The following is a 12,580-nucleotide window of genomic DNA, read 5'->3' as shown; positions in this document are numbered from 1 at the left end:
CATGTGCAGTGCTCGCGCATTACGTCAGGGCAGGTAGAGGGAGCCTCCCACAGCCGCCGATATGGGTTCGCCCGAACCGGAGAGAACCGGCTGAATACCACCTCTGGAGTAGTTGACCTAGGAGATTCCTTCCAACTCTATGATCGTATGCAGTCGCCGAAAAACCTGAACCCATTCCCTAGAGACCTCCCAAAGTTCCTAATTTTTAATGCCACAGAAAGGGAAGGTAATGATACTAATTGTATTTAAACATTGTATTAAACATACAATTGTATTAAACATATAGGACCTGGGTACTTGGGAGACCGCCTGCTGCCAATTACCTCCAATAGACCGATCAGATCCCACAGATTAGGCCTCCTCCGAATTCCATCCGCCGGCCAATGCCGACTGGCGACTACCCGGAGGAGAGCCTTCTCTGTGGCTGTTCCGACCCTCTGGAACGAGCTCCCCGTGGAGATTCGAACCCTCACCACCCTCCAGGCCTTCCGCAAAGCCCTTAAAACTTGGCTGTTCCGACAGGCCTGGGGCTAAAGAGCTTTTGCCCCCCTCCTCGAATGGTATGGTGGTTGTGTGCTTTTAAATTGTGTATTGTTATGTTTGTCTTTTTTATCCCCTGTCTATACCCCCTTCCCTGATTGAATTGTGAGCCGCCCTGAGTTCCCTTCGGGGAAAAGGGCAGCATATAAATGCAATAAATCCAATCCAATCCAACATAAATTTAAGTAAAATGTAATTGAATTTTAATTAGTGAGCATGAAATTAGATTGGATTATTTTTATATGGCTTCTGTATGGAAAAATAATCCATAGGCTTGTGATGAAGAAAATTGAGTGTCATTCATTTCTATTTAAAGAATACTAAGGAGGCATTCCCTTGAATTTTTGGTCCTGTTACGAGAGGTATATAAATGCAATAATTTTGCAAGATTATCGGTGATCAACTTTGATTTTTACACTGGGTTTTGAATCCCTCCGTAGTAACTACACTTGCATTGCTACATCAATGGCCTGGAGGACACCAACTGTCCCTTATCATGTGTCTGCCCTTTTTCGGACTAAGACATGGAGTCCTGACAACCCCTCACCTCCGTGTGAATGCAGCACTAGGAAGAAACTCACTATGCTGCCAGTGTGTCCACTAGGAGCAGGAGGTCTTCCTCCACCACAGGTACTATTTGAGTATCAACTACTAATACGAAGCACTGTGACTTTTGAAATCGACTAATAGTGGGAGGGAAGCCTTTTTTTAAAAAAAGTATTTGCAAATGATATCGTGTTAAATGCATTGATGTTTTCATTGCAAAATTATCCTAACAACCAGAAGTTTGTTTTGTTTACATTCCATCATTCTTTCATAGTTTAGAGTGGCATACCACCAAGCTGTGTTCAGATGTGATGTTGTCCTTAAAATGAGCATTGTGCCGTTGCAGTGGTGGGTTTCAAAAAAATTTTAGAACCTCTTCTGCAGGTGGGAGGTTCCACAAATCTACAGGGCCGTTTAGAACCGGTTCCAGCTCCCTCCCCCCCCCTGTCCCTTCGCACAGCATCAAGATGAAGAGCGAGAGGAGGAATTCTGGGAGTTGAAGTCCACAAGTCTTAAAGCTGTCAAGTTTGAACACCCCTGGGGTTTTTTTTTTCTAAAGGGTTAGTGGTGCAAGGGTCTTGTAACTTGACAGCTTTAAGACTTGCGTGCTTCAAATGCCAGAGTTTCTGAGCCAACATGACTGGAGGAGGAATTCTGGGAGTTGAAGTCCACAAGTCTTAAAGCTGTCAAGTTTGAACACCCCTGGGTTTTTTTTCCAAAGGGTTACGGGTGCAAGGGTCTTGTAACTTGACAGCTTTAAGACTTGCGTGCTTCAAATGCCAGAGTTTCTGAGCCAACATTTTGGTTGCTAAGCAAGAGCCTTGTTAAGTGAGTTTCACCACATTTTGCAAGTTGGCCACACCCACCTAGTCACATGGCTGGCAAGCCACTCCCAACCCGATCTCAGGCTGGCAAGCCACTCCCACAAAGCAGGCCACACCTACAGAAGAGGTTCTAAAAAAAATTTGAAACCCACCACTGGTACACAGAGACTTTGTTTAGCCTTGTCAGTGCAAAATAAGAATTCATAATGACATAAATTGTTCTTTCTATAAAACAGGGATGTATTAGGAAACTATTTCCAGACTGTTTTGCCAAAGCTTACTGGATAGGTTAGAAAATTGCTATTACTTCAAAGAAAATATCCCATATCTTTGCTATGGGAAGGCAACACTGCCTCTCAGTGGTTAAATTCACATTCTTCATAAATTTTACTTGCTAGCTACAAAAGAATTGTATATTTACTCTCTTATCCCAATCTAAAAAGAGATGTGTTCATTTAAAATTACAGGAAATGTGAAGTGTCTTTTGGCACTTAAAAGATTAAGCAATTATTGAGTAAGATTTTGTAACTCAGTCTGTTGCATTAAACTGATTAGACTTTAAAGTGCTACAAGATTGTTGCATTTATTCTCTAAAATTACAAACGTGTATATGTGTTTATATTTTTATGGCTGTCTTATAGTAAAAGCCAGTCTTCAAATGTCACTTGCCAACATTTTAGCTCCCGGCTTACAAATCTTTTGAAGCATTCAGCAAATCCAATGTGGCTTTTACTTATTTTATGTGGCTTGAGATCAAAATATACAAACAAAATCCCCCAAGGAAGACAAGGTAGCTTTCAGTTTCCAGCAAAATAACAGTTATCTTAATCTAAAACTTTCCTATGAGATCTTTTCTAGCGTCTGAATCTCTGAAATATTAAGTTATAACCACAAAGAATTTAATGAATATTTTCTTCATCTTACAGAGGGTTCAACATGGTACAGAAATTCTTCAGGATCTCACTTACCGAAATATTTCTGATTTCTTGGTGAAAACATATCCCACCCTAATAAGAAGCAGGTTGGTTTTATACATGTATTTATACATTTGTATACATGTATTTATACATTTTCAAATTCAGACGCTGTATTGGCACATAACAATAAACTGTAATGGCAGATTCCCACGTAAAACTAGTTTAAAAAAAAGAAAGTATACAATAGCTTTGTGTGATGAATGATTCTAGCTAGGAACCTGCTACAGTTTGTATGAATGGATTGTTGGTCCTAAGACTTCTAAATAACAAGTCAGCTGTTCAGTTTTCTGTGGGTTTTTTCCCAGTAGCATCTAACCATAATAAAAATATGCCATGCCAACATTTTTTTTCTGCCCTGTCTCCATGATATTGAAAAGTGGAGGTTGTATGCTATAATGAAATACATACAATAATATAATCAAAGTTAATCCAGTACCTGTGATGTTTTTTTTTAATGAAAGAGATTATTGTTACGATGCTTACTGGTTTTTTGTGATGTTCTTCTCACCAATTCCCAATAAACTGAGCCGAGGTGGCGCAGTGGTTAGGGTGCAGTACTGCAGGCCACTTCAGCTGACTGTTATCTGCAGTTCAGCGGTTCAAATCTCACCGGCTCAAGGTTGACTCAGCCTTCCATCCTTCCGAGGTGGGTGAAATGAGGACCCAGACTGTTGGGGGCGATATGCTGACTCTGTAAACCGCTTAGAGAGGGCTGAAAGCCCTATGAAGCGGTATATAAGTCTAACTGCTATTGCTATTGCTAAACTGGCCTATTCTGAGTATTGCTGGGCTTTCATCGGTACACTTTCAACAACCTTCCTTCTGCACTCTTGTTCTGGAAATACAGTACTATCTTCTGGCCTTGAGGCATGAAGGAAGTTGATACTATCACACATTATAGAGCAGTTTTTATTTGAGTTTATGCTACAATTCCAGAGCAATCAGGTGCTTATTATGTAGCTTTCCTACTAGCTAACAAACATGTCTGGACCAGGGGTCTCCAACCTTGGAAACTTTTGTTGTTGTTGTTGTTGTTGTTGTTGTTTATTGGATTTATATGCCGCCCTTCTCCCAAGGACTCAGGGCGGCGTACAACATTAAAAAAACACCACATATTACAAAAGTTTTAAAAAATTATATAGAGTATCCCAAAAAAAAAACCAATTAAGATTAACAATAACATTTTAAAAAATTCGATTAAAATTAACAATAATCAATCATTTATTTTATTTAGTTCAGGCCAGGCCCGCTTGCCGGAAAAGCCAAATTTTTAGGGCGCGTCGGAAGGACCAGAGGTCAGGAATTATGCGAAGCTCCGGGGGCAGCTCATTCCAGAGGGAAGGCGCTCCCACAACTTTAAGCCTGGCGGACTTTAACTCCCAGAATTTGCTGGCTAGGGAATTCTGGGAGTTGAAGTCCGCCAGACTTAAAGTTGCCAAGGTTGGAGACCCCTAATCTGGACCACTTGTAGTGGTGCTGGGTTTTGCTTCTCAGCTTCAACAGTGCAATAAAAGACACTTAAATGATAAAGTTCCACCCACTGGCTAGTTTTTTTTTCTTTTATTTCTCTGTATGCCCATTTATTTGTCTTTTATGCTGGCTTCTAGCCATAACAAACTTTTGCCTTTTGTCTATCTGTTTTTTTGTTGTTAAAAAAAATATCTCCATGAGGTTAGATTAGGCACACTTGTTCAGAAAAAGTTCTGAGCAAAATACACATCAAAGAATTATTATTTTTTTATAACTTGTACTTTCGTAGCTTCTGTGCAAGTCAGAGGAACCAATAATGGTCAGGGACAAGGATTAAGTGTACAGACTGCATAGAGTCATCCTTTTCACCAATCATCTGAAGAGGCTTATAAATTCCTAAAGTTGACATCTCAGTCAGCAAAACAGCCACAAAATCCCCAACTTGATCCTCGTGGCACAGATGTAATTTTGCATCTGAAAGAATTTTAATGAATGCAGTATATTAAAGATGATTACATTTTAAAATGTTTTTTTTTATTTTTCTTGGCAGCTTAAAGAGTAAATATTGGGTCAATGAGCAAAGGTAGGACCACTATGTGCTGTATATCTTTTGCTGATTTTTTTCTAAGTCTAAAGAATTTCAAATAACTGACAAATAATAAGATAGGACTAATCAGTATTATTTTGTCTGAAATACAAAATTATTATTTTGCCTGAAAACCAAAGTCCGTATATACAAGGCTGCTATCATACCAACGTTATTATACGGTTGTGAAACCTGGCCAATAAAAATTGCTCAGCAACACAAACTGGACTTATTTCAAAACCGTTGCTTGCGTAGACTTACGAAAATCAAGTACTCTGAAAGAATATCCAATGCTGAAATCCGCCGAAGATGTGATATCAATGAAAATGTATCTGCCATTATAGAACTTAGACGCTGGCGCTGGCTAGGCCATACATTGAGAATGCCAGAAAATCGAATCCCAAAAATTTCCCTGCTTGCAGAGCCTGGTCCGACCTGGAAACAGCCAAAAGGAGGTGTTCGTCTAACCACTCTGCGTCACTTCAAACGGAAAGCCGAAGATATAGTCATGCGCCCATTCAATCTTAGCCGAAAATCATATAATAGCGACTGGCTGCACCACCTGACAACCCTAGCCCAGGACCAAAAACAGTGGCGTCAAATTTCCATGGAAGTCGCCTATACCCATGATGGGTGAAGAGGCGTCAAGTACAAGTACAAGTACAAGAAATACAAAATAGAGGGCTGTGCTTGGTTTGGAAAGAATACAAACAGTCCTCATTTTCTTCAGTGACCATTCAAAAATATAACGGTGCTGGAAAAATAATTTTATAGCCCATTTATTATCATTTATGACCTTTGCAGCATCCCTTACTCATGTGATCACCATTTCAGTGTTGTTCTGTGCCCCGAATCTGTCTACCCCCGTCTTGCAGAATAGAGAAGAGTTTGGAGAGAAAGGATTTGCAAGAGAATAAACTGCTCTTGTATACATTGAAAGCTGTTCTGACCCACTCCTCCGTCCAGTAATGACTGCCGAAACAAGCTTAACTGGAATGTACTTTAATAGCAAGAAACCAAAACCTTGGTGGTTGAAAGCGAAGCAGAACAAATAGATAAGGACCTTGGCAGCAACTCAGACAAACTCGGGCAGCAATAAACACAGATAAGGCTTGGCAGCAATCCAGCCTGCCAAGGTCACAGTAATGTCCTCCGACATTCAATCCTGCATTGACTTCTGCAAAGAGGGGCGTGTGCACCAGTAGCTTTTTATAGTCTGGAGAGGAGCCTAATGACCACCAGCTGAGTGCAATCACCTCCTATAATTGCGTAATTGTTCCTGACGCCTATTAGCTCTTCGATGGCGTGCATCCAGGAACAACTCACTACTGGCCTCCGGCTCACTCTCCCTTGTCTCCTCCCCACTGGTCCAAGGCTCAGGTGCCTCCTGGTTCTGGTTTTCAGGATAAGAGACAAAATCCCCCCTCCCCATTTTCAAGCGGTTTGCAAAAAACGCCCCATTCCGATCCTTCACATTATCCAGGATTGCAGGATTGAAAGCATAGAACGGGGCGTTTTTGCAAGCTGCTTGAAAATGGGGAGGGGGGGGATTTTGTCTCTCATCCTGTGCTGACCTTCAGATCGGGGAGAGGAAGGAATATCTCCCTCCACATTTTCAAGCTCTCCGTAAAAATGCCCCAATTCGAGCCTTCCACATATTCCAGGATTGCAGCATTTGAAGGATCAGAATGGGGCATTTTTGCGAACGGCTTGAAAATGTGGAGGGGAGATTTTACTTTACATTGTGATGTCACCAAGGCCAGCCCTTTTCAATCTCCCTCCCGGTGCCCGTTTTCAAGAAACAGGCTTTTGGCCGCACCGGCGCTTTGTCCGACTCCATGTCTTTCTTTTTGCCTCACCAGCAATAAACCTCACCGCACGTCACTGAAACATAATCATGGGATTTCCCACTTAGTGACTGCTTCGCTTAGTGGCAGACTTGCCAGTCCCAATCAAGGCCATTAGCTGAGGGCTTTCTGTATTTATTTTATTTGTGCAATTCACTATCAACAATGAAAGTGAGAATCATATTCCTTTTTGTCTCAAATGCTGTTTTTTGAAAAGGTAGCTAGACTCTTTTTTTATGGAGGAAAAAGAAGAGGTTTCGCTTCTTCAGATGAAGCTTCTTGGATGAGAATCGAAATGTCTTCTTTTTCCTCAATAAAAATAGTCCAGATGCCTTTTGAAAAAGCACCTTTGAGACAACTATGACCTGGAGGACTGAAAATCTCCATAACATATTTCTTTTGGGGAGAGGGGTACTGTATAAATTATGTTGAAGGGAACTTTTATTGTATCCATTATCTATTAAAAGTAGAGTATGGTTCTCTTTTACAGAATTTAAGGTTATGTAATCTTGTATTTAGATATGGAGGAATTTCCATTGGAGGGCAACTTCCAATACCACCTATCACCGGAGATCAAATTATTGATTTTATGAAAGACGTTGGTCGAATGATGAATATAACAGGGGTAAGAAATAACTTTTGCATCTGCTTTGTCACTTGATTATCACCAAATCTAACATTTTCTTTAGTATTTGTAACACTAAAATTTAAACAAGGAATTCTGAACCTTTGTTTCCCGCTGCCTAGGGTGAAATAACAAGGATTGCTGCTAAAGAAATGCCAACTTTTCTTAAATATATGGAAACTGAACACAATATTAAGGTATTTTAATACTTATTTTCATAAAATCTTGCATAACTCGGTAATTGAACACAAAGTTCAGTAAAGGATAATTAATTTAAAGAGAATAATAACTTTGGTTTGCTTTTTAGTAAGGAAACGGAAGAGTGAATAAAACAATTTTAAGATAGTTTGGGGACATGTAACATGTTGATTTGCCAATACGGCCTTGTATCCAGAAACATGTTCATTTATGTAAATGAAATGAAAACATTGTATTGTATGATACCAAATTACCAAAATTATTTTTGCAGACATATTGTTACAATAGTATGGTATAATGGTTAAAGTACCTAGAAACCAGGACATTTTGAATTTTAGTCTTGCCTTGGGCACAAAGTCAGCTGGGAGATTCTCAGTCCTAGGAAGGAGACGGGGCAACCCACTTCAAAACTTTTGCCAAGAAGATTGCAGAACGTTTCCAGGAAATCACCAGGAATCAATACTGACTTAAAGGCACAAAAATAAAAACTATGAAAATATAACATTACAACCAAAAAAGGAAGAGAAAGGAAAGTGAACCATTCTATGAAACAAAATATTTTTCCAAATTGTTTGGATTACTCCGATATACTACCTTTATATGTTCTAGATTAAAAAAACAATCTAGAAACCCTAAGAAGGATACTTACTATACATGCAGAACTGCAGTGATCAAACTTCTACAAAACATCCCCAGCACTCCATATTATATGCACATTAATGCATTGCTATTGTTATTCAGACCCAAAGAAGGAGAAAGAAAAGAAGTTTGATTTCTGCTGTTTAAATATACAAATTGAATAAAGAGAGAGAGAAAGAAAAAATAGCAATAGCAATAGCAGTTAGACTTATATACCGCTTCATAGGGCTTTCAGCCCTCTCTAAGAGGTTTACAGAGTCAGCATATTGCCCCCAACAACAATCCGGGTCCTCATTTTACCCACCTCGGAAGGATGGAAGGCTGAGTCAACCCTGAGCCGGTGAGATTTGAACAGCCGAACTGCAGAACTGCAGTCAGCTGAAGTGGCCTGCAGTGCTGCATTTAACCACTGCGCCAACTCGGCTCTTGACAAAAGCTGGGGAAAAGCTCCAGCTTTCCTTGAATTCCAAGGAATAAGCAAACGCTGAATTATGAACAAGAGGGTAAAAAATTGAAAACCTGGAACTACCACCCCTGATTTGTTATGGAGGAAAAACCCAGAGTACTAGTGTGCATATAATAATAAATAAAGTAGATATTGAAACCTGTGCAGTTTCTGTCATTAGCTGCATGAGCCGTTTGGGCAAGATGGAATGAAATGGAATGGAAATGGAATGGAAAAGTTTATTTATAGGCCGCCCTTTTCCCTGGGGGGACTCAGGGCGGCTTACAACTCATAGGGAAAGGGGATACAAACAATGACACATAAGCACAATACATAATTAAAAAGAACACAACATTCATACCATTCGGGTGGGGATGGATTACAATCTTTAGCCCCAGGCCTGACGGGATAGCCAGATTTTAAGGGCTGCGCGGAAGGTCTGGAGGGTGGTGAGGGTACGAATCTCCATGGGGAGATCGTTCCAAAGGGTCGGAGCTACAACCGAGAAGGCTCTCCTCCGCGTGGTTGCCAGTCGACACTGACTGGCAGATGGAATCCGGAGGAGGCCTAATCTATGTGATCTAATCGGTCGCGAGGAGGTAATTGGCAGGAGGCGGTCTCTCAAGTATCCAGATCCACTACCATGAAGGGCTTTATAGGTGGCAAGTAGCACCTTGAAGCGCACCCGGAGATCGACAGGTAGCCAGCGCAGCTCGCGGAGGATAGGTGCGCCAACCTGTTACTTGTTCCTGATAAAATCAGAATTTTAAAGGATTCTGACTGGCTGAGGTGTGTAATCTTCTGCGTTGTTTTCCCAGGTGTGGTTTAACAATAAAGGCTGGCATGCTGTGGTCAGTTTTCTCAATGTAGCCAACAATGCAATTCTCAGAGCCAATCTCCAACAAAATAAGGATCCAGAAGAATATGGCATAACTGCTATTAACCATCCACTGAACCTCACGAAGGATCAGTTGTCTGACATCACTGTGTAGGTAACACTTGTTGGCTTTTTAAATTCCCAATTACTCCGATTGCAGTTTTAATTCTATTCTTCCTGCTCCCTCCCTTATATGTAGCAGGTCTGGACATCACAGCTTAATACTTGTAAAAAATCTTACTCTTTACTAGCACAGGTGATTGTTGCCTGGTGTTAGAAGGAAAATCCATCTGGTCAGCTGAACAATTAGCTAGATGAGTGCCAGAATTTCTATATAGGTCCTGAAATGCTGCTGGGGGTGGGTGGGTGGGTTTGTGCAATGAAGGGGCTTGTGTTGGACAATTCCTATGGCTTTCCTCCTGTGCTGGATCTTGGGTGAGGGGCTGCAGTACTAATCCTGCCATTCTGCTTTTGTTAGCTGTCACAACTTTGCTGCAAGGAGTTTCGAAATATCCTGCCTTGAATGGATTTCTGCCCGCAATATTTGCTTTGCTTATGAATGGACTCATCTAGATAGTTGGCTTCCTCTTTCAATAAGCTCTTTATCTCCTTAAAGTGCTGGCTTATGCTGTGGGCTATTAAGAAACACCGGGAGCTGCTTTCTGCCTCTAAAAACATGTTTCTCCTTTTCTCCTTTAGGGAAATATAATATTCTGCCTTTTTTAAATATTTCCCAAACTATTTCATTCTTCTGGAGAGGGGGCTTCCCTCACTGGTTTGATAATGAAATGTCTTCACTAAACAAGCAAGCTCAGAGAGCAACAAGGACCCCTCATGTCAACCTACAAATATTCTTTATTAGTAAAAATATGTCTGTCTGCAAGCTAAAAATATTCATACAAGAGTACTTTAAAAGTGCATATTGTACATCACACAGAATTTGACCCTTGCAATAAACAATCTCAAGCTAGTTACATTAACTGCTATATTTATACACGGTTAACAATAAATAAATGAATGATGGGAACTGTATGGTTGCCTCTGCAACAGTGGTGAGCTTCAAAAATTGTTCGAACCTACTCTGTGGGTGTGGCCTCCTTTGTGGGAGTGGCTTGCCGCCCATGTGACCGGATATGAAGATGCCGACGACACTTGTCAGAACCACCTTAAATTACCTCACACACAGCACTGGCATGCATAAGAATATGATGTAAACTTGTTTTTTAAAAGGCATCTTTGGTTTGCATTAAAACAACTTCAACACACGCAATGTTCTGATTGCACCACAAACGCAGTAGTCATCCTTACCTTTCACAGAGGCACTGAGTTTTATACATAGGAGCATGATAGTGTAGAATAATCATATCCAAGGACCAGTGGTGGGTTTCAAAGAATTTTGGAACCTCTTCTGTAGGTGTGGCCTGCTTTCCGGGTCCACTGGTGGAACCTCTTCTAACCGGTTCGGTAGATTTGACGAACCGGTTCTACCGAATAGGTGCGAACTGGTAGGAACCCACCTCTGCTCTGCAACAGCAGCCCAGTATATCTTTTACCAAGCCACAACTGGTTCAGATTCCTTTTTCCACCAATAAAATGAAGCAGGAGAAAAACTCAACAATGCAGCCATAGTAAAAATTTAGCACTAGTAGATTCTGTCAGAACCAGTGACGTGCGGTGAGGTTTATGGCTGGTGAGGCACTGACGTCATCACAATCAGCCATAAACCTCACCGCACGTCACTGGTCCCGCCTCTATGTCAGACATAGCGCCGAAGCGGCCAAATTCCACTTTCTTGATAGTGGGCAAAAGCGCCGGAGCGGCCAAAAGCCGCTTTCAAAAAAGAAAGAAAGTGCCAGCCCGCCAGCAAAGGCGGGTAAAAGACCCGCCTCTGCTGGCGGGCTTCCCCGATACAGAGAAAGAAAGCTGGCGGGCTGCCCTCCCTGCCTCTCCTACCCCCTTCCCTCTGAGTGAAGAAAAGCACACACACACAAAAAATACTCACAAATTACAATTACTTACAAATTACATTAATTTTGAATTCCTCCCCCTCCCTCCGACCCACGTACCTTTTCAAGCTGTTTCACAGAGGATTTCAACCCTGCTCTTGTCTGCCATGATGAAAATGTAAAAATGTAAAAGGAAAAAGGCAAGAGCTGCTGAGGTCAGGCTGGGTTAGCTGCTGCCAGAGTCCCCAATGGATGACTATGCTTAACTGTTTAAAAAAAGCCTCTTAAAAAAACGCCCTCTACAGGAGGAGGCAAGAGAACCACGTGCCTCATCTACATAAGGAATTTTTCAGCTTTTAACCCTTGCTTAACTCTGCTCGAGTGATCATAAAGTCAGACTAAATGAGGCACGTGGTTCTCCCGCCTCCTCCTGCAGAGGGCGCTTTTTTAAGAGGCTTTCTTAAACACTTAAGCACTAAGCAGAGTCATCCACTGTGACTCTGGCAGCAACTAGCTCAGCCTTTTTCCTTTTAATTTTTTTTTCTTTTCATGATGACAGTGGTGAGGCTCTGCCTCCCTTGCCTCCCCTGACTGCACATTCCTGGCAGAACCATAGGAGAACTGGGACTTGTCTTCAGTGGTGGGTGTACAATCAACCATGTCTAATTGTCAATCTTGTGGTGAAATGTGAACCTAACGAGAATTAACTCTTGCAGCTTTTGGTTCTGGCTTATTGGCTGTTCTTGACATGTCTCACTCCAGGCTAACCACCTCAATAGATGCCCTCGTTTCCATCTGTGTGATATTCGCCATGTCTTTCATCCCAGCAAGCTTTGTCTTATATCTGATCCAAGAACAAGTGGCGAAAACCAAGCATCTCCAATTCGTCAGTGGCGTGAGCCTTTTTATTTACTGGTTCACCAACTTCCTTTGGGACCTAGTGAGTGATTCTGCTTCCCTTCATATACTTTTTCAACCAGGTGCTACTCACCAGTATGGACAATAATCATGCTGTTGGCAATTATGGTGTAGGTAGCTTTCCGCAAGTTTTTCTTCCTGC

At 41.4% G+C, this 12,580-nt stretch overlaps 1 protein-coding gene across 1 annotated transcript in view; it reads left to right on the top strand.

The window, feature by feature from the left end:
- The window catches only part of ABCA4 (ATP binding cassette subfamily A member 4), a 153,924-nt gene that overhangs the window by 115,490 nt on the left and 25,854 nt on the right, over positions 1-12,580 (top strand). The window contains exons 30-36 of the mRNA XM_087719273.1: positions 981-1,170; positions 2,837-2,931; positions 4,908-4,940; positions 7,310-7,415; positions 7,538-7,612; positions 9,516-9,685; positions 12,283-12,460. Of these exons, the coding sequence (XP_087575399.1) occupies positions 981-1,170; positions 2,837-2,931; positions 4,908-4,940; positions 7,310-7,415; positions 7,538-7,612; positions 9,516-9,685; positions 12,283-12,460 (847 nt within the window). The remainder of the gene's footprint in view (positions 1-980; positions 1,171-2,836; positions 2,932-4,907; positions 4,941-7,309; positions 7,416-7,537; positions 7,613-9,515; positions 9,686-12,282; positions 12,461-12,580) is intronic.

This window comes from Thamnophis sirtalis, unplaced genomic scaffold (genome assembly GCF_051295495.1).
Source record: "Thamnophis sirtalis isolate CommonGarterSnake01/CBP01778 unplaced genomic scaffold, rThaSir2_p1.2 scaffold_7, whole genome shotgun sequence".
NCBI lineage: Eukaryota > Metazoa > Chordata > Lepidosauria > Squamata > Natricidae > Thamnophis > Thamnophis sirtalis.
This window is presented reverse-complemented; position numbering and strand designations above follow the sequence as displayed.